Genomic DNA, 27,456 nt, shown 5'->3' on the forward strand with positions numbered 1-27,456 from the left:
TTTTTAAATAAGAGATTTACAAAAGATAATAAAAGTAGAAGACGACTCCAATGTACATAACCTTTTTTAATAATATATATTATTTTATTTTATTTTTTTTTGAACAATTTGGATGATAAGTCAAACACGGAAAGAAAGAAAAAAGAAATACATGAATGAAATATCTGTATAAATTGGAAACGATTGGGACTACAAACAATAAGTCGGGTCTGGCACAATGGTTTCATCTTGTGATGGATATTGCTCATACCTGGGTTTGACTACCCACTTTAACCATCTTTTAGTTTTTTTATTAATTTATTTATTATTTAAAAACGTAAAAAGCCACGTAAGCGGTTTATAACGGACATCTGAGATTCTGTTACGTTTGACTAAATGATAATTGGGCAATGTATGCAAAAACTGAATTTTGTTAGTTCGTGTATGATATTTGAATTAACTACGTGTTTATATAGGTATTTGCACAGCTTATGTGTCTATGTAATAACCGGGACTGCTGAACTCTGTTAGACATAGGAATTAGTCGTTTTCTCAGGGTTTGTGTGAGACATGTCACATTGTTCTTAGACATGTCACATCTAGTTTAAACCCCCTATGAAAGATTACATATAAAATAGTAAACAACCGTTTATTTTGTTGGTCTTTAAAACAAATATACAGCTTTTCTGACACTAAGTGTCAGAGCAACAATGCCCATTAATGTGAAGAACCAACTCATATAAATCATATTGAAGAACCCTACAAATTGTCTCCACTTTAACAACCTTTTCAATTTCAATGACAACCAATTACTACAATTTTTCCTTCTTGTATACAAAAATCGTTAGATATCTATGTAAATAGTTAATTTGATTCTACACAAATAGAAAAACTAAACAACACAAAATTTGGTATTTATCAAACACATCATTTTCTTGTACATGCAAACGAATGCGAGTCAAAAACCTTTAAACCCAGCAGTTTTAACTTCGCAATTCAAAATTGTTATAAAAATAATTAAAATCTACAAAATAGATTAATTAAAAGCATCGCTAAATAACTGATTTTTTTATTGAAGCAGGATGCTGAAATAAACTACAAAATGGCCATTTTGTTGTTTCAGAAATTAGTGACCAAATCAGAAGCCATGTTATGTATTCAGTTGATATTTATTCAAGGAAGCGATAAAAGAAAAGCAATGAAACAGGGGTGAGAAGAGGGAGACAATGCCTTGGGACATGAACTTAGATGTCTTTCGGTCAAAGACCACATACTCTTCCATCTTGGCGAATAGAAATCTAAAGGAAAGAGTCTTCCAATGAAGATGAAGACTTCTCATGATCTTGTCGTTCCCCTCAGTCCACCACTATGATTTATTTAATTATCTTTTCTAAGGGCAACATTATCGCCCAAAACGTTTTTTCGTCCTTAAAATCTTTTTTTTTTGTTTTCTGGTTTTAAAAAAATAAAAATAAATAAAATAAATAAATAAATCAATCGCGGGCCGCCAGGTGTCGTGGAGCCGGCAAACAGTGCTAAGTACGCAGTACAAACGTTCTTTATTTTGGGACATCGTGGCACAGTAATTGAGAAAAGGTGGTGGAGCCCACGCGTAAGAACCCTCCCCCACCACTGATAATGTTGCCCTAATGTATCTGTCTTTCAATTACGACGTTTCCTAATATTACTGCTAAATTTAAATTACATACATGTTTTGTAGAATTGTCATTTATTAATTCAGATGATTTCAACTTGTCATACTCTGTCTACTTTTGGTAATATTTCATATTTGATTATAGACTTTTCTTTCATTTTTACCAACTATGTTTTTTGGGTTGACTGCCTCTTCCCCTCCGTAGAAGTTTAACCCTATGTATTCTCACCCAAACTACCAAGCTCTTTACTAAACCCCATGTACATGTAAATCTCTTCATATTAACCCCCAATCATTTTAACTCTGCTCAATAAAACCTCTGAAATCGAAAATTTGAAATCAATGTTTAAGCTCTAAAAGGCAATTGTAACTCGAGTTACGTTAACTTCGTTTTGCAACCGGACCGGAGACCTGGCTTCTTAAAACAAAATTGATTTGGGGATTTTGCTTTCCTCTTTGCATTCGACACAGATACAAGAAACGAAGATGGAGAGGACGGAGTCTTGGAGAGAGAGAGAAGAAATAGAGTCTGAAAGAGAGAGAGAGACAGAAAAAACAGAGATGAAGACGAGAGAGTCTGACAGAGAGAGTCTGAGAAAGAGAGAAGAGACAGAGATGGAGACGAGAGAGACTGGGAAAGAGAGAAGAGACAGAGATGGAGACGAGAGAGTCTGAGAGAGAGAGAGAAGAAACAGAGATGGAGACGTGAGAGTGATAGAGAGAAGAAACGGAGGAACTTCAACCACGCACAGAGAGAGCTTAATGTCTGGTTTGGAGAAGCTTGAACCAGACTACAGAGGAGCCTCGAATATATCTTGTTGCTTTCTTTTTTTTTTTCTTTTTTTTTCAACACTATATCTTGTTGCTAGGTAAGCTTGTAAGATCATCTTTACTTCAAACTCTTTGTTTTCTTTTTGTTTGGTGGGTTATATATAATGACAGAGATGAGGCAAACGAAATTGAAACTGCTGAGACACAACTTGAAATAAAGAGAAAAGATGATGACGACTTGTGAGACTTGTTATGTTTTTTTTTATGTAAGACTTGTTTGATTTTTAATGTAAAACTTGTGATTTTGTCCAAACTCATATTCAGGTTCAACGAGAAATACATTTTCCAAACACATAAGAGAAAGGGACATAATTCATTACATAAGTCTAAAGACATGTTCCAAACACATACAAGAATGTCATTACATATAACCAAACCTGTAACTAAAACCTTCCATACGGATTTTTTTTGGTCCATGAGACTAAGACGACCACATTCTTACCACACCAGCGTTGTGTTGGTATGCCTTTCATTGTTCTCCTCTGTGGCAACGGAGAAAAGGCTGAGCTAGTCATGATTTGATGGAAAAGTTTTTCGTCACTGTCTTTGTTCTTCTTCTCTCTCTCTGATATTCGTTTTTCTCTCTCTCTGTTCGTGGTCACTCTCTCTTCTGTTCTCTCTCTCTTTGTTCTTCGTCGTTGTCTATGTATCATGACGAAAGAGAAAGACAAAAACCTAACTTTTTTTACACTCAAATTGATTTCAATTTTAATTGATTCGGTTGGATGTTAATGGGTCGGGTGAGGATTCATTTAATGGGCAATCGTTATTTCCTAAACGCAATTAATCTATCTTTTATTTCAATTTCAGAATTAGATTAGAGAGGGGGATTTGGGCAGAACTAAAATCCTGTAAACCATCAATTGTATTATCTAAATTTTTAGAATATGATTCGTATATCCGCAAAAATATATTTTTTATTTTTTTATAGATAAATTTTTTATGATAATATATAATAAAATTGTTTTATATACTATTTTTATTGATTAAAATTTTATGATAATGTATAATAAATTTTTTATATATACTATTTATTATGTATATACGAAATTAGTAAAATAGTTACTGTATAATATATGTATTTAATTAAGAAATGTACATATGAAATTAAATCTTTCCAAACACATATATAAAATAAATAGAAAAAAAAGAATACTAAAACCTTAAATCACAAACTCAAATCTATAAAATTTCTCTAAAAATGAAAACTTTTCAAAAATAGCAGTTTCTAAGAAAATTATTTTAAAAAAACAACATATTCATGAAAAAATCTTAAAGAATACCCAACTATCCAAAAATATTCTTGTTACCCTAATTTTTAAATCACAAACTCAAATCTATAAAATTTCTCTAAAAATGAAAACTTTCCAAAAATAGCAGTTTTTAAGAAAATTATTTTAAAATACAACATATTGATGAAAAATTCTTAAAGTATTTTCTAAAAATTCTTGTTTTCCTAATTTCTTAATCACAACCCAAATCTACATTATTTTCTCTAAAAAAGTATTAACTTTCCAAAAATAGAAATTTTTAAAAGTTCATATGAAAAGAATACTCATCTATCCACAAATATTCATGTTATCCTAATTTCTAAATCACAAACCCAAATCTACAATATTTCTCAAAAAATGAAAACTTTTCAAAAATAGCAGTTTTTAAGAAAATTATTTAAAAATACAACCTATTCATAAATACTCTGAAAAAATACTCAAATATCCACGAATATTCTTGTTATCCTAATTTCTAATCACAAACACAAATCTACAATATTTCTCAAAAAAGTGAAAACTTTCCAAAAATGACAATTTTTACAAAAATGATTAAAAATACAACATATTGGTGAAAAATTCTGAAAGAATACTCATCTATCCATAAAATTCTTGTTATCCTAATTTCTAAATCACAAACCCAAATCTACAATATTTCTCAAACCATATCTCCATTGCTATTTTGTTGTACAACCTAATGTTATTTTGTATAGAAAGCTATAAGCCTAAATATAACGTTGAGAAGTAAAGGAAAGCATTATCTACTCCCAAACCATATCGCTATAGCCTTCTCATATTTACTTCCAACTTTCTTTCTCAAGGAGGATATTCTGTTTCGAACCAACCTCCAGATAGATGAGACGCTATTGAGGAGCCTCTCCTTCTCTTCGAGAGTTTTGGAAAGGTTTCATTTATTAGAGAAATATGTAGATTTGAATTTATGATATAGAAATTAAGATAATAAGAATATTTGTGGACAGTTGAGTATTTTTTCAGAATTTTTCATCAATAGGTTGTATCTTTAAATAATTTTCTTAAAACTGCTATTTTGGAAAACTTTCATTTTTTTGAGAAATATTGTAGATTTGGGTTTTTGATTTATAAATTAGAATAAAAAGAATATTTGTGGATAGATGAGTGTTTTTTAAGAATTTTTCATCAATATGTTGTATTTAAAAATAATTTTCTTAAAAACTGCTATTTTTGAATTTTTTGAATTTTTTAGAGAAATTTTATAGATCTGAGTTTCTGATTTAGAAATTATGATAAAAATAATATTTATAGATAGTTGAGGTATTCTTTCAGAGTTTTTCATGAATAAGTTGTATTTTTAAATAATTTTCTTAAAAACTGCTATTTTTGGAAAGTTTTCATTTTTTAGAGAAATTTTATAGATTTTAGTTTCTGATTTAGCAATTAGGATAACAAGAATATTTTTGGATAGTAAATTATTCTTTCAGAGTTTTTCATGAATAGCTTGTATTTTTAAATAATTTTCTTTAAAACTGTTATTTTTGGAAAGTTTTCATTTATTAGAGAAATACTGTAGATTTGAGTTTATGATTTAGAAATTAGGATAAGAAGAATATTTGTGGATAGTTGAGTATTTTTTCAGAGTTTTGCATCAATAGGTTGTATTTTTAAATAATTTTCTTAAAAACTGCTATTTTTGGAAAATTTTCATTTTTTTTTGATAAATATTGTAGATTTGGGCTTGTGATTTAGAAATTAGGATAACAATAATATTTGTGGATAGATGAGTATTCTTTCAAAGTTTTTCCTCAATATGTTTTATTTTAAATAATTTTCTTAAAAACATCTATTTTTGGAAAGTTTTCATTTTTTGAGAAGTATTGTAAATTTGGGTTTGTGATTTAAAAATTATGATAACAAGAATTTTATGAATGGATTAGTATTCTTTCACAAATTTTCATCAACATGTTGTATTTTTAATCATTTTTGTAAAAACTGTTATTTTTGGAATGTTTTCATTTTTTAGAGAAATATTGTAGATTGGGGTTTGTGATTTAGAAATTAAGATAACAAGAATATTTGTGGATAGATGGATATTTTCAGAATATTTCATCAGTATGTTGTATTTTTAAATAATTTTCTTTAAAACTGCTATTTTTGAAAAGTTTCGATAAATAATAATATATAAAGACATAACTATTATACAAATTTAAATACTACAACAACACTAATAGTCAGGTAAGTTTGAACCGGAACCTTCAAAATTTCTAATATTGTCCAAATTTTTATTGTGTATCTGAAGATGGTTGTTGTTGTTGTTGATGATGTCTTTTCGTACAATTCTTTCTTGTTTATATTGAATATATTTACAAGTATTAATATCATCGATAAAAATAAGATTTTTAGCAATATTTTATGTGTCTCTTTTACTTTCTTGTTCTTATCTAATATATTTATAAGTATTAGTATCACCTGATTTCAATAATTTTTATCTTTAATCTACAAATTAAAAATGAGGATAACCATTTTTACTTCAAAATGCACTAGTAGATCATATATGCATTACGAAAATCACTTTACTGAATAATATGGTATTTTGATTGAAGTTTAATATTAATTAAGTTATTTTGTTTAAAATTTTATATGTTTATATATGTGCAAGTTATTTACAAAAGTATATGAATTCAAATTAGTTATGATAAATATAATGACCATATTATAAAATACAAATAGTTTTAAAATTGAATTTAAAGTTTTACTTTTGAAGAAAAACATTTTTAAACTTCAAATATAGAATTTTGGAAACTTCAAAATAGAGTTCCGTTTTAGAGATGCTCTGACAAGACCGAATATATGACCCATTAACAAAGACGATGAGCCGTCGATAACTTTTTGACTATAAAAAGAGGGTTCAGCAAATATAGCAACAATATGTTTTTCTTTCTAGAACTTCTAGAGAGAGATTTTATAGATATAAACTTAGCGACCTTGATACATATTGTATAACGAGCTTGATTTGATAATCGAACTCGACTCACATTTGTAACTTTTTGACCCGATTTACTTCTAATATTAACAAAAATTTCGACCTATTTGTCCCTAATCATATTATTAATCACTATCCAAACTCACGATTCACCAACTTGTTGTCGGGACGATATATAGCACGCTCCTTAGCTTGTATCTCTTGTTATACTGTTGAGTTCAGACAGGCAATTAACGGAACACAGAGAGATGTGAAACTGCGTGGTGTTTGGATACCTTAATTGACGCTGTTAATCCAGTCAAGAGCTCAAATAATGGACAAAATTACAAGATTTTTATGGACTGGTCTTGGTGCTCAACACATGCGAGGGATGTTCCGTTCTCTGCAAGATGCTAGTCGATACTTGAGCCCGTGAATAATTTGTCTCTGAACAAAAAAAAAACATTCAGATCTTCTATTGTGCCTTGCTATTGTTAAACATTGGTCTCACAACTGAATCTTTACAACTTTTAGATCCAGAGAAACATTCTCTCGTTTATTGGTTAAAATTCAATGGTATGCAGTACAATAGGTGCAAACTTCACTGCTGGTGCCGTTGCTGCTGCAGCTACTTGCCCACTAGATTTTGCAAAGACTCGGTGTCCAATAGACGTAAGAAACATAACCAAGTCTCTTCTTCCTTAACCCAAACTTATACCTTGAAGCTTCTTTGCCACTCTCTGCTCCTGTGTAGTTTGTAGCAAATTCATGTTTTTGATAAGGGCTATGGTCCCATGTGAAATGGTATAATAATTCCGTAATTTTATAATGTTACCCTCATGTGCAATTGTATTTTATATAATTATTATTTTCTCTATGATTTGTTTTGTTTATCATTCGACATTTACATTAATATTTTCTCTATGATTACATTGACATTTACATTAATATTTTTTTCACCATTTAGAAGTGTAAGAGCATCTTTATCCGGGTATACTAGAGGGTTTCTTAGCCTGTGGGTCCCGCGTAGGATCCACTTTTTTTTAAGAAACCTGTTACAAAAACTACTAAATAGTAGTCGGTTCTTAAGAGTTTCTTACACTGTTCGCGGGCCCCACTAACACGTGGCGGCTCACGATTGGTTCGCTTTTTTTTTTTTTTTTTAAATTCGAAAAGATAAAAAAAAAAAAAAAATTAAGAAATCCCATTTGAGGTTTCAGGGATAATGATGCTCTAAAAGCAGGTTTACCGCGAGCTCTTGAACCCGTCTCTTAGGACTTAGGGTAATTATCAAAAAAAGAAAAAGAAAAAATGAATTAAAGTGAAGGCACGTCTCCTAATTAAGTGCTCCAAAGCACGGTTCTTAGGTGCGACGTGTCACTAGTCGAGATTCGTTTATCTCAATCTCTCTCGGTGGTTTCGCGATGCGCTGGTGCTTTCTACCCCGTGCCAAAATCTCCATCATCTCCGTCGACGTCGTCTCGTACTCCCCCGACGTCTCCCCTCCGTTCCCCCTCCGTGCGATGCGGGGCGTCCATGGCTGTGATGGGACACGAGAATCTTTCCGTGATTGTGGCGGAGACCGGGTGGCCTAGCTCCGGGATTGATTCTGGCGAAGTCGACGAGACGTTGCTGTATAGCGAGATGTTCTTGAAAGGTTTGTTGGCGCATTTGAGGAGCGGTGGTGGGACGAAGATGGTGGTGGTGGAGGGAAAGGAAGAAGATTGGTGGAGGTTTTGGTTGGGTTCTTGGTGGGGGTGGTGATGCTTTATCTGTTGGTGATGCTTTGGAATTGGATTATCTTGAAACTAGAGGCTAATTGTTTGTTGTGTGATAACAATCTCAATTTGAAGAGTGTTTGGATTAGTTGTCACTGTATTTCAGTTTTATATTGAGGCTATTGTTTGTGTGTATATATTTTCGATTTTTGTTTTGATGCAATGATGCTGATGTTGAGATCTTTAACTAATTATTTATAAGCTTTTACCAAATCGAAAAGTCATATCTTTTAAACTGTTTTGAGCAATTGGAGTTTGTGTTCAGTGGTTGCAATGCTTTGGCTCAGGCTTATCAATCTGTATGAGGACACCTGATCGTTGAGTCGTAATGGTTTAGTTTTATTGACAAGTTTTCATCTTGAGTTTCACCGGCAGGATGATTAATACTCATCAATATTGTTTTTGTTTTGTAAAATTGTTTCCGCAGGATGAATGTGGTGGCTGGACAAATGAGAAACACAACTTGTATCTTGATTCTTTGGAGAACTTATTTGTTGAGCAGGGTGTGTGCAGTCTAACATCACTTTGGTGCTTTTGTTTCATTCAAAGGAAACATTCACAGATACACACAGACACATAAGTGTTTTTTTAAGAACCTCTATGGTTTTACAATTGGAGCAAAGAAAACAAAAATATTTTAACATAATCTCTTAACAAAAATTTAGTAATTAAATATACTTAAGAGACCTAACAGGGTCTTTCCCATTGAACATGCTCTAACATCCATAGCTTTTAACATCCATAACTACTACTAATGTTAATGTAAGTGCCGTTTCCACAAGAATAATTCAAACTAAATCGAATATAACGGCAAGAAATTTCTAGATTTTATTTTGAATTTTTCAGATTTCCATGGAAGGCCACAAATTTGAACAAGAACAGGATTTGTATTGTTTTGTATTTTTTTTTTAATTCTGTTCAAAGTTAATAATAATTGTCAAAATATCTGGTGATTCAAGCAAAGAAAACACACACTATAAGGATGAATAAATTGAATATCGAAGAAAACGAATCGCCATCATCATCATAATAATCATAATCTGATGGAAAACAACAGAGATTCAATCTCCAGGAATCATCATGATGATCATAATCAGGACAAAAACACAAATCATGAGCAAATTAATAAACCATACTCGGGATTTTATCCACACACAAAAAAAAAAGAACTGGTGAAATGAAGAGACAAATCAGAAGAAGCTGTAGGAAGAGGATGCATCTAGAGGATGAATGAGGTAAGTCAGCACCAATGCCAACACCATTAGCAGATACGCAATCCCTTGATCTATCGATGTCCCTGGAGATTAAAAAACACTCTCGAATTCAGATCTGGAGAGACTAGAGAGAAGAAGAAGAGAATGTGATATCGTTGAATATGATGCTTACCATCACTGGTGGGAGCAGGAGCGGGAGCTAGGGATTGAGCGCCGGCGAGAGACGAGATGACGGCGAAAACAAATGTGAATAACGCGAAACCAGCAACGTAACTCCTTGACGCCATCTCTCTCTCTGGTGTTTTGATCCGACGAAAAAGGAAGTTTGCCGGAGTATCTGCAGGATAGAGAAGGAGGAAAGAGAGACAGTGTGAGGATGACGATGATGAAGTGAAGAGACAACTTGTTTAGGTGTTGTTCTTATAGTACAAGACCTGGTTCATGATTACTGTTCATAGCCGGTAATTCATCCGGTCAATTCTATTTACCAGTCTGCTGAAATTTCAAAAAGCATGATTTTTCATCGACTCTTCCATTTTTTCTTCTTTTTTTTCTTGTCAACATTGGATATCGCTATGTTTCTAGATAAGTTTTATTTTATTTTATAAACAATTGGAAAAAACTAAATAAACGACATATTTGTTATATTCAAATTGTTCGATTTGGATATAATTGAGGTTTCAACCGGACTTCAGTTGTTTGTATTACGAAAAAAATATATAAAAGTTATGAATGAAATAGTGGTTATTTAAAATATTGATATAATCTAACTTAGTTTTCGACCAACAAAAATGATGAATTTAAATTTTGATTTTAGGTGGAAGAAGTTGATTTTTTCCATAGAATGAAACTGTGTATTTTTTTGCTAAAAATAAGAAAATAAATAAATAAAATTTAACAACTTAAAATAAAAGAATATTTAATATAAACCGACGGTTGGTTAAATAATGTTACGACATCAGTATCAATAAATGATTCAACATACTTTGCATAAAATAATTAAAATTAAAAAACAAATGAAAATAAAATAATTAGTCTTTCCTTAGACAAATTAGTTAATACTATTAACTAAATATAAAGCTTGTGTTAAAATACTTAGAAAGTTTCTCAAATATGTGATGGCGTTACAGACCATGTGATGGATTATCACTTTTCTATGACTTTTAGTTTATAACTTATATTTTGTATAAATTTTATTGTCAGCATTTTTGTTATATATTTTTAGTTATAATATATATATATATTGACAAAACAATTTTTTTGCTGAATAATATAATTCATCTTTTGGAGTCCTATGGTGGGGCTGACTGACAGATTGGCAGCCAAGCTCACCTTATTCATCATGACTCCATGAGTCTCTCCAACTTTTTTTTAACAATGATTCGTTTTATTTCACGCCATGTTGTTTTCCTGATTAATTTAACGGCTAGCAGGTGTTGATCAGCGTGATTATCGGTTAATCGGTAGAGATCTAGATTTTTGAAAAAGATTTTCGTATCTCACATGTGGTTTCAGAAGAAAACAAAACAATTTATATATAATGTGGTGTTCTATAATGCACAACATTTGTTGCTCTGTTTAGGTAAATTGTTTACACGATCTAAACAATTAAGTTCGGTTAGAGTTGAAAAAAAACAATTAAGTTCGGTTTACTTTGGCATTAGTTTACTTGTTTGTTTATCGTTCTAGTGCCGAAGTAATATTTCTACATTTATGGTTTGATTGATAACTATCTTATAAATTTTTTTATCGATGTTTAATCATCTTACCATTTGAACTGATTCCAAATAATTTATTGTTTTCTCGAGTAGTTTATGATTGATTATATATGCTTGATTTATTTTATTTTGGAGTACCTTGGTTGTTGAATGTACGACAATACGATTGATTTGTTGTATAATTATAGCTGTTAATTGAATGATTGGTATAATCTTTATGAGGTGGCTATTTTACAAACTAGTGAGAGGTATTAGCCGTTGGATCAGTTGCATCAGTCATTTTATTTTTCGAATTTAATAATCTTAATACATGACTCGAACATGCATGTTGCAGTTTGAAATAATTTAGAAGCACCTTTTATTTCTTTTTCAAATTTGAAACTCGACAAAGTTCTAAAGTTGTGTTTTCAAGGTGCTTAAAACATACAAAAGTTCAATAATTAGCAAAAAGGTATATATCAAAATTCGATTCATGGTTCAGAATGAATGTAAATCCAAAAAGGAAAGTTGCACACAATATACGAGGGAAATAGTTGAACGACCTCTTGCTCACTCACGCAGCTTCAGTCATAATAGGTTTAGTAGTTAATCTTTGCTTGCCTTTTTTTTTTACCGCCTACAGGTTTATATATGACGACTGAAAATTAAACAATTATAAAATTTGCTATAATTTATTTGATTAAAAACCATAAAGATTAGCACAATGAGACTGAAACAGAGGGACACTGAAAAGGATGGAGTAATGGGCTTGTGAACCAGCCATGTGCAACTTGCCTCTTTCGGTTCCAGTTCTATTGGCAATTTTTGTCACACATTTTACAAGATGATGATATTTATTAGAAAATGCTACCTGACAGAACAAAGATGAATGGTAGATAGAAATGATAGTGCATGATGATCGTGTCCAAAAATTGATATTTTGTCAATTCACTGATGATTTAATGTAGATTCATTTCTATTCAATCCAAAAAAAAACCATCTTCTTCCTCTCTTTCTCGTCCCGACTTGTTACAAGGGCAAGGAGAATATTCAAGACACTTACCTAGCTGATGTGAAACATGACTTGCAAGAGAGCATAGAACCAAAACCTTATAATATTTTGTATCCAAGGAAAGATATTGTTTTGATTTTTGAACATTTTTTTCAATTTTTAATTTTCCTATATTTTATATTTTCTTACCAAATTTATAATTATTCTAGTGATAGTTTTATATTTTGTTTTGAATAAAATATAACAATAATCGGATCAATGACGAAGGGCCAATCCTAACCCATGTGCCCCTCCTCTCACCTACGCCACATAACACATTGCAGTACACTTTTTTTCTTTCTGGGGACTAAATCGCACTGACAACATCTTATGCACATGGGGATGAAATCACCTTTGAATGGATTACCCTCAGCTTTCTTCTATATTGAAAATACTTTACAAAGTTGTAAAGGTAAAAGACAGTCTCTCTTACGGTTTCTATCATGAATATCCGGAAGTAGTGAATTATGATTTCTCTCCACTTAATAAAGATTCATTCTAGTGCACTTTATTGGATTGTAGCTTGTGAGTGCCATCTACTTTAGGCACTGAGAGTTATGTTTGGTAAGTGGAAACCAGATTTTGTGAATGAATTTTCTCAGATTGTATTACTGGTTTATATAATTTTTTGTTAGAAACAATTGTAGTATAGTTGGAGAGGCATGTTCTGATCTTCCCGTCTCTATTGTTTCTTTTTCGTAACCTTTCTACTCACGTCGAACTTTGTTGTAGTTTTTATTACATAGGTATTTCCTTTACAATATGCATATATATATATATATATATAAATTGCCTGAACTCATGATCAAAAAGAAAATGCGAAATATGAAGAGGAGAAGTAGCCATGAATGAATGTTTACTGAACTGAGAACTAATAGACAGAGGCTTCTTTTCTCTCTATTTATCCCTGACAGAAAATCTCCAACAATACTTGCATAGTTAAGCTATGCGAACACACCTCTTATCATTACACATTGATGCCGACCTCGCCAAAGACCAAATCTGAATCACTTCCAAAGAAATCAAATAATTCTTTTCATATATGGAGTTGCATGAAGAAGAATCATATATTATCACATACAACTTTTTTGCTTCAACATCTCCAAGATTTGTAAGTTTGTCAACCTGTCGTGGTCATATAGGATCATTGTATCCAATGCAAAAGCATTGCTTCACTTCAAACAGCTGTCCAAAGAAGTTACTCAAGGAGTCCAAAGCCACAAATGTCAAACCAGTTTTAGTAGCGTCATGTTTCCAGTAGAATTTGCAGCTACAAGCATATTCGATTTTTTTCTCCAACAGACGCTCGACACAAACTGCCCATTGTCATCGAAGCACTCGTTTCCAGAAATGGGATCCACAGATCCAAACTTGTATGAAGTCATTGGCATCGGTAAGGATTTATAATAACTATATACCTGAGAAGCAAAATCCAAGCAAAGAAGAATATTTTTCAAGTTATAAGCGAACTTTAACGGATGAAACTTGTTTGTTTATTATAATAAAATACCTCATTGGTCTCTGAACCACATGCTATGTATCCATCCAAAACTGATAATCCAGCAAAATTCTGTTTTTCAGGTAAAAGATTAGAAGACATCAGAACTAACGTACGATGTTGGATCCGAAATTTATAACTCTTTTTGGGGCTAACCTTTTGATTTGTATGTCCTTTATACGTCAATGGACAAGCACCAGGAGATAAACCAGTCTTGTTAAGGTTCCAAAGCTTGAGAGAGTTATCAGTGGAAGCAGAGACAATGGTTTCCGAGTCCATAAATTTAACATAGCTAACAGTTTTCTCATGGCCAGCCAATGTGCACCAAGGAGTTTTGACGTACCGAAGATCATAGCAATAGACCTTGTAATCAGCTGACCCAAATGCCAATAAGTGATTGGAATATGCAGAGAATTGCACGCAACACACGTTAGCTGGACTCCAGATTGTGCCTAATGAACGTTTCTGCATAGCCACCAGAGAAGAACATAAGTTCCACTACCTTTGGATAGTCATATGTCTAAACAGAGAATCATAATTTATGGGAGCTATACCGATTCGGAGTTAAGAAAAAAAGTTTTTACCTCATTGACGCTCCAAAGCTTTACCGAACAGTCATCACTTCCACTGACAAATTTTGTCGGGTCAGATGGAGAAAAATCAACTGACCAGGCTCTCTTCTGATGTTCTGTATACTGCGAGAATCCTTGTCCAGTCCCTGCATCCCATATCTGCAGGGACAGATCCTACTGAGCAACAGAGGATGGCAAATGAAAAAGAAGATAACATGTCATAGATAGGAGAAACTATTCAAACGCACCTGAACTACACCATCGTAGTCAGTCGAGGCTAAGTAGTTTTTTATGTAACTATTCCAGCAAACACAGCTTAATTTGGATTTGCTGACCATCTCAACTAGTGGATATTGAACACCGACAGATTCATTCATAAACGCATTGAAGTCAAAAATCTTGATTTTCTTTGATATCCCAGCGGCTGCTATGTGTTCCTCTTCAGCGTCAAAACTCAATGAGCATACCACACTAGCAGTAGAGTTTAAAAGATCTCCACTCCTTATTGTCCCACAGGTTTCAAACTTGCTATACCGAGCAAATTTGCACAGCCCCTCGAAAAACACTTCCACTTGATCTGAAGATTTTCCTTTGGTTTTCGTATCCTGATTCTCATTTTGGTTTTCAGACCACCTGTCCCTGTCCTTTAGAAGGCTTTTGTCAGAATGGCAGGCGGAATTGGATAACTTCATTTGTGATCTCATGAAGAAATATGCATCTTCGAGTTGATGGATATTACTCATCAGAGATGATTGCAGTCTTGTTTCCATAGCTCCATGAGATCTCACCAGAGATGCATTTGAAGAATATCTTTGCTCGGCTTCCTTAATATCATCCTCCAAGGTCTGGATGTCTTGCAAAAGCTTAGTTGCATTTTTCTTCTTCTGCTTTTCTAGCGAAGACAAAAAATGAAGTAACAGCTCAGACATCTCCTCATCAGCAGCAGTCGATATCGCCGAATCATGATTCTTGGATATCAACTCAGACTTTAGTATTTCTCTGTCACAGACAAAAAATAAGAGAATGAGAACAGAAAAAGAAACAGCAAGAATGTTCACATAGTAGCATGCCACTTTATATACACAAATTTGAGGAAAACATTGAAAGTATCCGGCAAAGAAAACTAGTAGACGATTATTTAAGCTAATGACAAAAACAAAATCATGTCAACGGTCCAGACATTCCGCTTTGTACCACTACTAGTAGATATCACTTCCCCCCCCCCCCCCCAACATGACTCAGATAAATACCTAGCTGTTGGTCTCGAGGAGGGTTCCGGATGTAGTAGCCAAAGACAAAATCCAGCTTCCTCAGGATATTTTGAGAGAATTGCTGGTGGGAGAATCCGATAACGTAAATCTGCCATCATTGCAGCATGCATCTCACTGGACTCGCAATGACATAGCAACTGAAACAACCATGGTCAGTCAGGCTAGAGACTTCAGTTAACTAAAAACTGACATGGTTATATTGCAGACTGGTAAATACTATATCTGGGACTACAAATAAAAGTCTGAAGAAAAGAGATGGAAGCCCAAAACCGCTAGCACACAGACATAAAATGAAAGAGACATAAGCATAATAATATGGTAACACAAAAGTGTTTCAGTGGAAAGAGAAGTTTCATCCTCAATGGTACTAAGAACAAGCTACATTAACTTAAAAATCTTATCACAACTATAGAACCAGTAAATGCCCTTACCTCAAACAGAAGAACACCAAGGGCATATATATTTGATTTTTCTCCGGAATCTTCTCCATTTATCTGCTCTGGACAAGTATACCATTGCTCTTCGAGCCATGTGGACATAGACTGTTTTCTCGTCGTCATCGATGCCACTCCTAAACTTTTCCCATAGTTTTGCTGTTGAAGTTCACAACTGTCTTGATTATATGCATCAACCACGTTTAAATCAATCACAGGGCTGATCCTTTCGAAAGGTCTCCCAGTGGAAGGAGCCTCAAGTTGATTCCCTGGAGAAGGCTCATGCAAGTCCGTTTTTCTTTTCTTCAAAACCCCCCTACCCACAATAGATGATTCCTGAGTCCACGGCCTCTTCGTATTCAAATCTTCGTCAGCATTGTTCTTTCCGAACGTACCAGTATACCTAAGTTTCTTTGAAGGAACCAAAGCGAAAAGGGAGGGTCTCAAGTCCATCAAGAATAGTCCTTGAGAATGGGATGAGTCAACCAGCTCCACCAGCTGCGTAAATAGAGAAAGGCCATGTCGTCTCTCTCGTTTACCATAACTTGATATAAGAAACTCCCTCAAACTGTTTCCATCACCATGTCCTTTGTGACTTGAATATCCTGGGATAGGCGAATTGCTATTATCCAACTTTATTTCCTTGCAATCTTGGTCAGAGACAAAGTCAGGAGGAGTTTCTTGGTTTTCCCCCTTCATAGCACTTTTAAGTATCACCTGAGAGAAACTGGAAGAACTCAATGCAGGTGCGTTCATATTAATGATGTTATCTCCAGCTGCTCTAAGACGTTGAGAAAACGCTTCAAGATTCTGATGGCTCCTCCTCCTATTGATATAGTCTAGCCTTTCAGAAGAAGATCCCGCAAGCTGTTGTCTGATTCTCGACAGCATTTGAGAATGAAGATCTCCATCTCCTACCCTAAACGCAGGAGGAGAGCCTCTAGCAAGATTATTATATACATGCTCAAACTTGTCAGACCTAGAACAAGAACTATCTACATTACTCCCTTGGACTACCCTATTATTCACCAATCTGAGCTCTTCAACACAGATCTTAGAAGAAGCTCCTACAGATTCTTCCACCGGAGGCGGAGGCTTGTTGATATCATCAACAACATTCTTCATGTGAGATGAGCTTCCTCTACAATCGTTCCCAGCTTCGAGCTTACAAGGAACATCATCCATTCCTCCTTTGAATTGTAAGTTGCTGCTCTCCACAGCTTATTCACCGATCAACACAGCCTCCATGCCCTAACCATACCAAAAAACATTGAATCGCATCAGAATCAGATTCAAACCCTAACAGCTAAATTCTCCGGAAGATATATATGCATATGCATGCTTCAGATTCTAAACACACAAAAGCAAAATTAAAACGTAATCTGAAGCAAGCTAATGAGAACCATTTTGTGAAATTTAAGCAAATCATGTAAAAATCTCACGCTAAACGAGAAAGGCACGAAAATCAAATCGGTTACCAGTTATCGAGAGATCACAGACAATCAGATCATACAGCGAAGCGGTGAGGCAAGTGGGAGAAGAAGCGAATAAACATCAATATTCAAAATTCACACCAAGGAGACGAAGAAATAAACTTATCTACACAATGAATCTCTTCTCTACACTGTTTGACTCGTTTCGTTTCTTTTCTTCTTCGTTAATTATTATTATTTTTTTAAAAAAATTATTATTTTAGTGATTAATTTACGTTTGAAGTCGCATATCATAATCATATGCTTTCCATTTTTCTGGCGGAGGATTTTCCAACATTACTTTATGGAAAAGAGAGATTTCTTTTCTTCTGGCAGCCCAATTAAATAAGAGATTAAAAAGGATACGACACGGGATTGCGTTGATACTCTTTTAATTTAGTAACTTCAGCTAAAGAGACGGTGCTAGTTTTGGTGCTATTTACGGTCAATGCCATTCTTGGCTTTCCTCTTCCGTAAACAATAGGTTTGGCCGTAGGGGTAGGATTGGTATATAATTAGAAAAGGCGTGGGGATTAAGAATGTTGCATGGAGGATATTTGTTTGTTAAGAGGAGGAGGTTTAAACACGTCAACGTCGCTTAATCTATTCACTCGAGAGGGGACTCACCTGAAAGGTGTGGAGAGTAACAAGCCACGATACACAATCAGATTTGAAGGGCATGGAAGCAAGAAAAAAAAAAGTGGCCGTTTTCTGAAAACAAAAAGGGAAATCGGGTCATATGACCATGAAAAAAGGCTTGATTCCGTACTAGACATTTTACCTAACAGACCTATACACTCTCTTATGTATACATACTAGAGTCGGTCCGGTATACAGGCGGGATATACTTTACTTATGATTTAAGTTATTATTTTTTATATGATTTTGTGGTTTGTATTTTAGGTTTGCATTTTTTAAAAATGTGTATGATAACAGTACAAAAAAAAGGATCATATTACATCACATAAGCATAGTATCAAAAAAACTAATGATATTGATTTGAAACAATTATTATTTAATGATACAAAATATTTGTTTTAACATCAATTATTGTAGTCGTTGTTGTTATTAAATTATCTTCGTATATATTAATCTTTGTTAAGTAAGTGAAATCAATTAAAAGATATATTATATTTCACATACATGTAAAAATACGTAGTTTACTCTAAACTAAAAATAATTTTAATTTTTACTATTTTTTTGTTGCTCTTATCATAAATCAAAGGTTTTTAATAAAAAGCTTTTATTTTTTCATTAATGTAACTATTTTACATTTTTAGTGTTTGTTATATTTTTATTTTAAAATTAAGTAAAATGAAAATGCATGTCACTACAGTTTAAATTTAATATATAAATTATGAATTATTTTTATTCTTATATATTTGTTTGTGAATGCATTGGTACTTTTTTATACGTTTTTAAAACTATTGAGTTAGATAATGTGAAAAATGAATCAATTTACAATTTGTTTTCTAAAGTTAGTTAAATAACATGACAATCTAAAATTGACTATTTATGTATACACACATTATATCAAAACTATTATCAAATAAACCATATCATCCAAACATTTATCAAATAAACCATATGAAGCCAAGGTCGTACTAGATTTTCAGATTAAGTAACACTCATTCATTTAAGCAGGAATTTTAAAATTATATTACTATGAAATTAATAATCCCTTATAGTATATTACTATAATATAAAGTTATAAAAATAGATTCAAACCAATAGCTACTTTAAAATCATAATATGTAGACTACAAAAAATAATGTAACTTTACGTTAATGGAATTTAAACCAATATATTTTTGGTTAAGTTCATAAAGAACTTTATGAATCATATAAATTTTTCTTTGTAAAACTTAGTTAAATTGTTTGGATGGCCAATTAGTTTACAGAGATATAGAGAATCATAGAATCTATGGTACCAACATTGCATCCATGTTGTTTGTATTTCTCTTCTCATTGACATTGTCCTCTGCTGTTACTTCTCGGAGAGAGCCACATAAAAGTAATTGTTGCATATTCTTTTTTTTTTCTTCTTGATTGTAATTCTCGAAAGAGTCAGCATGAAGACATTGGTTTTGGCTCTAAGTATAGCCAAGTAAGTAGTTCACAAAGCTTTCATGACTCGGAAGATAGACATGTATAAACATGTTAACCACATCCCTCAGAATACAGTGACTGTTGGAATAAACCAAAAGATAAAAATTTACAAATCAGAAATTTACTTATAGATATACCAATTCTACTATTTTCTCTTTTTGTTAAAATTACAAAATTATCTTACCATAAAAAACGTAAAAAATGTAATCATTAAATCAGAAATTTACTTAGAGTTATACCAACTCTACTAATTCCCCTTTTTGTTAAAATTTACAAAATGATCTTACCATAAAAAATGTAAAAAAATGTAATCATTAATTTTTTTGTTGTTTGCCTTTTTTCCTCATCTTTGTTGGTGACAAACATTAAAAAGTATAAATCTCTGAACCTTTCTCATCTATGTCTTCTCATGTCCTTCACACCTATAAAAAATCGCCAATCCAGGTTTTGATCAGAATCATCATCCAAATGATTGTCTCCTTCTCTTGGTTAGAAGAGAGATAGAGAGAAATACATATTTGTGGAGATAAATGGGAAACAGTCTCAACTCATATAGCATTTTTTCCTTCTCTCAGGTCTGCAATGGTACATCTCACCTACTCCAGTCTGTATTTAAGAATCTGAAACAAAATACTGTCTCTCATCATTCCCTCTCTATAAAATACAGACAAAACCCACATTCATAGATAATTCATTAATTCTGCTTGCAGAAAGGCCCCATCCATGTATTCCAGATCTCCAAAAGAAGACCCGATCAATTTCTGTCCTTTGTGGCATGAAACATACATATTAGATTTGATGATAATACCAAAAAGAATACACGTAGACTGAAATCTCATTAAAACATCAGAGAATGCTTGCCTGCAGTGTAATACTTGAGAGAGAGCCTTCTTCTTCTTTTGGTAATTTGAGTGTGAGAAACCATGTTCATTGCTGTAAGTTCCAGTTACGGACCAACCCAGTTGCTTGTCCCTTGGATTGAAGAGGAAGGAAACCAAGCAAGAATTAAATCGCAGAGAAGGAAGAAAATGTAGGAAAAGCAACGCAGCTCTTAACACAGGTGAGATTCATTTCATCGCATGGCATATAAGACAACAACCTCAGTGCTATGAAGGTTGCACCATGTGGTCGTGAGAACTTGTTGCAGCTTTAGTACTTTGTACTGTTGTTATGGCGTAATGTTAACTACTTGTTGGAGCAATGCTTGATTGAACGTCCCGAGAGAGAAGTGCCTAGAGAAAAGATAATCAAACACGGAGCCAACATAATAGGTTTAATTAAGCTTTCAAATTATATGATCAATCTGAAGAGAAGCACTTTGAACAAATAGAAGACACTAAGTCTAATCCTAGAAAAAACACAGACATACAAATATTTAATATTGATATTACTCTATCAAGGAGTGTACTTCTTCCTAATTATCAGTAGAATTCTAAAATAATTAGGTCCATAGATAGCATAAGGAGATGCCTGATGATTTATGTCAAGAGAACTAATAAAGAGCTTATCTTTGCCTTAGGTGAAAGTCTAGTGATCTCGTGCAACAAATTCCTTTTACCATCAATTCTTTGCAACACAATTATAAATAGTTAATTGTCAACTAACCTACTGGAACAAAAAAAAAAGTCGAGGTCGTCATAAGCTGAGGATCTAACAGAAGGAGTAAGCCTGCATATATATAAAGATATCCAAAGTAATTTAGTGTATAACAAAAGAACTTAAGAAACAAACTAAAAGATATACATCCTATTTTCAAATCTGAAATAAAAGAAATAGAAATCGATTGAGAGAAATTTCCATACCTAAAATACGTATATAACAGTTTCATAATGTTTAGTTTAAGAACACTATGACCATCAGTTTAATAACATAAAAAGTCTACGAACATAATCTTAAGAACACTTCTAACATCGATTAAAAAGCACTTTGAACATGAGTTTATGGATATAAAGCACTCTGAACATGAGTTTAAGAACAGATTTACCTTTGAATCCAGTAAGAGCACATCAAGATACATCAGTTCCCCTCCACATTTCACATTCTTGGCTTCCCAGAATCTGAGCAACAACACTTAGACGTTGGAGGAGCAGCGTCCAGATTTCAAATCAGAAGGAAAGATTAAGTGTTTTCACAGATTGTGAGGATGTTGTTCAAATGAAAAAGCTAACCTTTTATAGATGAAGAATAGACCGCCTTGCAGAGACATAACTTACAATCAATGCCAAGATCGTGCTAAATGTCGGTCTTTGGAGTTAAGAAGGCGATGATGGCGTCGAATCTGTAACTCGGACGATTTCGGTTGAGTAGAGTAGAAGGCTAAACAACTTATGTGGAGACAGACGAAGAGATTCTCCATCTCGTTTCAGTCATCGAAACACCATTGATAGTGTGAGAGAGAACGCATAAAAAAGTAACGGACTTGGAAGAAGAACAAAAACCTTGCGACTTATGTAAGTAATCAAATTTGGGCCATTCCGTTTGGGCTCCAGGATTAACAAAAAGCCTACACACATATCTTTAAATGAAACTATGCGGTTTACTCGACTGAACACGTGTCAATCTGTAGCAGCTCGACTTTGTGACCTGGATGCTAAGGTGGCGCAACAGGAGGGAGACAAACATTTTTTTATATATATATATATATTAATACTGTAATACCCTTTCTCTCAACCGGCGCAACCTGCTAAAAAAAAATTAAAAATATTAATTATTAATCGCACAAAAAGAAATCGTGGCCTACCTGACTTCACATCTTTCTCCTTTTACATCCCTTGGTAACTTTTTCGGAGTCAGCACCGATTTGCTCCACAGCGTCGGCTCCGCCTGCTTTTGTCATCTCCTTCGTACTCCCATTCCAAAATTGTGTACTTTTCTCCGCTTGTGCCATCCTCCGACATCGGACGACATTAAAGTTGTAGTAACAGACCCTTCCTCTCAACCTTCACTAAGTTGATTCTTCTCAGATCTCCTTCATATCGGCGATTATGGTGAGTTTTGTTGTAATATTGTAAATTCTCTGTTTTGTGCCATAAATTCTATTATTTTGATGTTATCTCTTCTACTTGGAATAGATTCGGCCCTAGTGTATTCTAAGTTGATAAATCTAACTCATCGTTTCTGTTGCATGCCCGATATGGTAAGCTGAGGTAAAAAAATTGATTTAGGGTTGAACTTTTCTCACTGCGAAGGGGGGATAGTGATTTTGGAATGAAAGGTCCATTTTGCGATAAAACAAGTTTAGTTCTGTGTGAAATGAAATATTTTATGGAGCATGTGCTATTAGAAATGGAAAGTTTTAGTTTTAGAGAGTAGTTATGTGTCATTCCATTCCTCTGCCTATTTCTGAAGAATCGTATCAGAACATTTAACTAAGCATAAAGTAATTCATATACTAGTAGCCTATCTCAACTTGTAAACTAACTTGTGTCTTCATTTTCATTTTATTCTTCAGGTTTGTCATAGATGAATTGGAAGGGTACTAGTATTTCTATATTATTTTATGAAATGGAAAAGACTGTTTTTCTTTCAAATTTGGTTCTTCTCTTATTTGTCATGTTTATTAATATATAATGTACGATATAGTAAGTTATATTTCATTCGATTCTTGAAAGAGATGGTTCAATCTTGTTTGTTGTTGTTTCATGTTCTATTGATATGAGTTTTATATTGGTGTTTCTATGTGGTTTATATTAGTCTGTATATGATTTTGTAAAGAGAAATAATATATTGAACGTAAATAGAATAAAATTTATTATGACATCAAATAAAACAGAATACAATGTGATTTTGAATGAGAATGATAAACATATAATGTTGTCTCTTCCACCTCTTCTCTCAAATGCCGTTAATCTTCATTTCTTTCGCCACAACATTCTCAATTTGGTGTAAGCATTACCTCATTCCCTGCAATCATAGACACTTCAAAATTTGAACAATATATATGTATTGTGCTATATCGTTTGTCACATTTTCTATTCTATAGGCTCATGTAGAATGGAAGTGCATGTTACTTGGAGGTTCAGTTTATGAAAGATTGGGGTTGACATTGGATTAGGGTTTATATTTCCATGTAGGGTTTAGTGATTAGTGGCTAGGGTTTAGTTTATGGAAGATTGGAGTTGACATTGGATTAGGATTTATAGTTCTCTGTAGGGTTTAGTGATATTTGATAGGGTTTAGTTTATGTACGATTGGAGTTGATATTGGGGCAAACATTACCACCTTCCATGAAGGCATGACCATATCAACATTTGAAAAATATGTTACGATGATCTTTAGATTGCAACTACATTTTCACCATTTCTATTTTATATACCTCATGTAGAATGGTAATGTATCTTACTAGTATTTTGAAATCTGGGTTTAGTTTATGGAAAATTGGGGTTAACATTGGTTAAGGTTTAGATTTTGATATTTGGGTTTGGGTTCATATTTGAGTTAAAGTTTAGTGATTAGAGTTTAGGGTTTAGGGTTTATTATTTAGAAGGTGAGAAAGTATGGTTGGGTTCAATATTAACCTCTTCCATGAAATCATCGACATTTCATATTTTCACCAATATATTTGTACTATGTTATTTATTTTGTTTTAGGGTTTATGTTTCAGTTTAGAGTTTATATTTGGGTAAGTGTTTAGTGATTCAGGTTAAGGATTTAGCATTTAGAAGGTGAGGGGGTATGTTTGGGGTCAGCATTAACTTATTCCATGCAATTATAGACATTTCATAATTTCACCAATATTTACTATGTTATTTAGGTTTTTCCATTTTATTTGGGTTTTGGTTTTATATTTGGAATTATGATTTATATTTGGTTTGAGATTTATTGATTAGAGTTTAGGGTTTAGTATTTAGGGGTTGAGGTGTGATGGGGATAAGGTTTAGTATATAGGGTTTGGGGTTGGGATATGTTTAATATTACGGTTTGTTAGGTTATAATCTATACTATTTCAGTTATATGGAGTAGAACATTCTGTGTATATGTATGTGACTAATAAAAGTGTAACATGGATTACTCTTTCTTTCTAATATTTTTAGACAGATTTGACCAAGTATTACATAGACTACGTGGACATACAGAACACATTATTACCGGATAATGGTAAAGAAGAAGGGTATAATCGGATGATTTAGGATGTAAATGTTAGTTTTTACATTATGTCAAAATCATTGTCATTCACCTAATTTGTCTTCTGAATATGATTAATTGGCAAATAAGCCCGATATTACGGTTTGTTAGGTTATAATCTATACTATTTCAGTTATATGGAGTAGAACATTCTGTGTATATGTATGTGACTAATAAAAGTGTAACGTGGATTACTTTTTCTTTCTAATATTTTTAGACAGATTTGACCAAGTATTACATAGACTACGTGGACATACAGAACACATTATTACCGGATAATGGTAAAGAAGAAGGGTATAATCGGATGATTTAGGATGTAAATGTTAGTTTTTACATTATGTCAAAATTATTGTCATTCACCTAATTTGTCTTCTGAATATGATTAATTGGCAAATAAGCCCGAAGAAAAACAGAGAAAAAAAAGAAAAGAAAAAACAGAATTGTAGGCACCGATTATTTAACCCTGGTACTGATGAAAGAGTGGACATATGAGTTTACCACTGCACCAATGAAGATACTCAAAATTTACGGCCGAAATTAATTAATGACACAAATAGCCGCAAGCAGGTGCTTGATCAGCTTCGTCCAAAGGCCGGCACTGTATACAATTCGAATAATCAAATGCTCCTTGCTAAAACACTTATGGTGCTGAGCTGTATGGCCTAATGGGCTGGATCGTTAAAATTAATATAATTCTGGTGGCCCATTTTATAACTTGGAAAACAAACACAACAGTACAACTTAATAATGTTCGGACTTTGAAAATTTATTAATTTATAAATATTTATTTATTTAGATTTTTTATTTTAAAATATATTTATTCTGAGAAAAGAAAAATATTTGATTTTAGTGCATAGAAATTAATTGTTATTTTTTGAAATTTGACATATATATTACTATTATTATATTATTTAGTGTATATAATATATATTGCATAGAACTTAAATGTGATTTTAGATATAATACTAAATCTCATCAAAAATATATTAAGTGTTAAGGAAATATAAATATAGTTTCATTTTGAATACAAAACAAACAATATAATAATAGGTTCTTACTTATATATATATACTAAGGTCGGCCCGCCCTACGGACGGGATATGCTTTACTTGGGATCTAAATTATTATTTTTTTGTATGATTTTGTGATTTATTTTTTATGTTTGCATTTGCAAGAAATGTATATGATAATGATATTCGTCTTTTAGAAAGTTTTAAGTGAGAGATTTATATGTGATAAGATATATTTTGCTTGTTTACAAGAGTTGTTTCTATCTTCCAAAAAAATTAACTTTATGATACTATATGTTAGTTAAATTTTATCTACTTAATTTCATTATTTGATATATAATGTGTGTTGAATTTGATGATAGTATATAAATGTCTTTTATTTGTAATTAAATGAAAACATCAGAATAGTGAAATTTTAAAAAAGAAAGAAAGATGAATTCATTTTTTAAAAGATGATTTGTTTATGTTTATATAATATATATATAAGTTATGTTATTATTATTTTATCGAATTAAGTTACATTTTACATATGTCCAATTCAAGACCAGTAAAATTTATTAATTATTGTGTCTATTCATTTGCCGACTATTAATTTATAGACTTTCTACTATATATAGTATTTATTTTTTCATTATTTTGTGTCGATATAATGAATCTCCATGTTATCAGTTAAATATTTTTATTGCCAAACATTATCGATTAAAACAAGAACTTCACTGATTGTACAATTTGTTAACAAAATAAATTTGAAACAGAAGCGAACATATAATGGAGTACGAACCAAAACCATATTGTTTTGTGTTAAACAGCATCTCCATCTCTCTAATTCTATCAATTGTCAATACAAATAGTACATTTGTATAATGGAGATCTCATATTTTTATAATGGTTATGTAATATTTACATGGACTCATCATATTCTACGCGCGGGAAGTTTCTCTATTATATTTTGCTTAACATTTGTTTTTAGTTTAAATTATTTTATTCTAATTAATGTATGGAATGTTATTTTATAATTTCTTTTAAAAATTTTATCATTCTTTTTTGTTGAACTCGTTTACTGTAAAAGACACAAAGTTAGTTTCGTTAGTTGACTAAATCTTTTAATATAATTGTTGTGATTATCGATGAAAACGTGTCTATATTTATTATGTTTATATATATATGTGACAGTAATTTCACTATTTTTATAACAACTTTCACTAGTTATTTTATCATTGTTTCTGTAAGTTATATACAATAGAATTTTTTTTTGATATATACTTTTTGTAAAATTGTTTTGTTATTTTACTATAACAAATTTTTTTTTAAGGTAAGTAGCATGAAAACCTAATATCAATTGTTACTACTTAAAAATATAGGTATTTATTTGAATTTTGTATATGCTATCATATTTGGACACCAAACAAAACCATGTTATCTGAATAACTAATTATAATTTTTAATATAAGATTTATTGATTAATTTTTGGTATAAGAATTAACATTGACTTTATTTTATAAGTTATTTCTTATTCTTATAGTAACAATTTTACTATATTTTGTTATTGAATTTAAT

The 27,456-nt window shown here is 32.2% G+C and overlaps 2 protein-coding genes and 1 long non-coding RNA gene across 3 annotated transcripts; all 3 read right to left on the reverse strand.

Annotated features, from left to right (window-relative positions):
- Positions 1-9,446: 9,446 nt before the first annotated feature.
- Positions 9,447-10,213, reverse strand: LOC106429619 (arabinogalactan protein 16). Its single transcript, XM_013870368.3, has 2 exons — positions 9,835-10,213; positions 9,447-9,745 (listed from the first exon to the last, which is right to left on the reverse strand). Exons 1-2 carry the CDS (start codon positions 9,947-9,949, stop codon positions 9,639-9,641), a joined length of 222 nt encoding a protein of 73 aa, XP_013725822.1. The 5' UTR covers positions 9,950-10,213; the 3' UTR covers positions 9,447-9,638.
- Positions 10,214-13,404: 3,191 nt separating this feature from the next.
- LOC106429646 (protein SUPPRESSOR OF PHYA-105 1) lies at positions 13,405-17,919 on the reverse strand. Its single transcript, XM_013870395.3, has 8 exons — positions 17,664-17,919; positions 16,183-17,436; positions 15,731-15,888; positions 14,729-15,479; positions 14,493-14,639; positions 14,065-14,373; positions 13,921-13,980; positions 13,405-13,828 (listed from the first exon to the last, which is right to left on the reverse strand). The coding sequence occupies exons 2-8, from the start codon at positions 17,368-17,370 to the stop codon at positions 13,637-13,639; spliced, it is 2,805 nt and encodes a 934-aa protein (XP_013725849.1). The 5' UTR covers positions 17,371-17,436; positions 17,664-17,919; the 3' UTR covers positions 13,405-13,636.
- A 1,384-nt stretch (positions 17,920-19,303) lies between these two features.
- Positions 19,304-24,888, reverse strand: LOC106429631. Its single transcript, XR_001285840.3, has 4 exons — positions 21,934-24,888; positions 21,750-21,822; positions 21,371-21,433; positions 19,304-20,997 (listed from the first exon to the last, which is right to left on the reverse strand). It is a non-coding gene; the product is annotated as an uncharacterized LOC106429631 (long non-coding RNA).
- Between the last annotated feature and the right edge of the window lie 2,568 nt (positions 24,889-27,456).

The sequence above is a fragment of the Brassica napus genome, chromosome C3 (genome assembly GCF_020379485.1).
Source record: "Brassica napus cultivar Da-Ae chromosome C3, Da-Ae, whole genome shotgun sequence".
NCBI classification, from domain to species: domain Eukaryota; kingdom Viridiplantae; phylum Streptophyta; class Magnoliopsida; order Brassicales; family Brassicaceae; genus Brassica; species Brassica napus.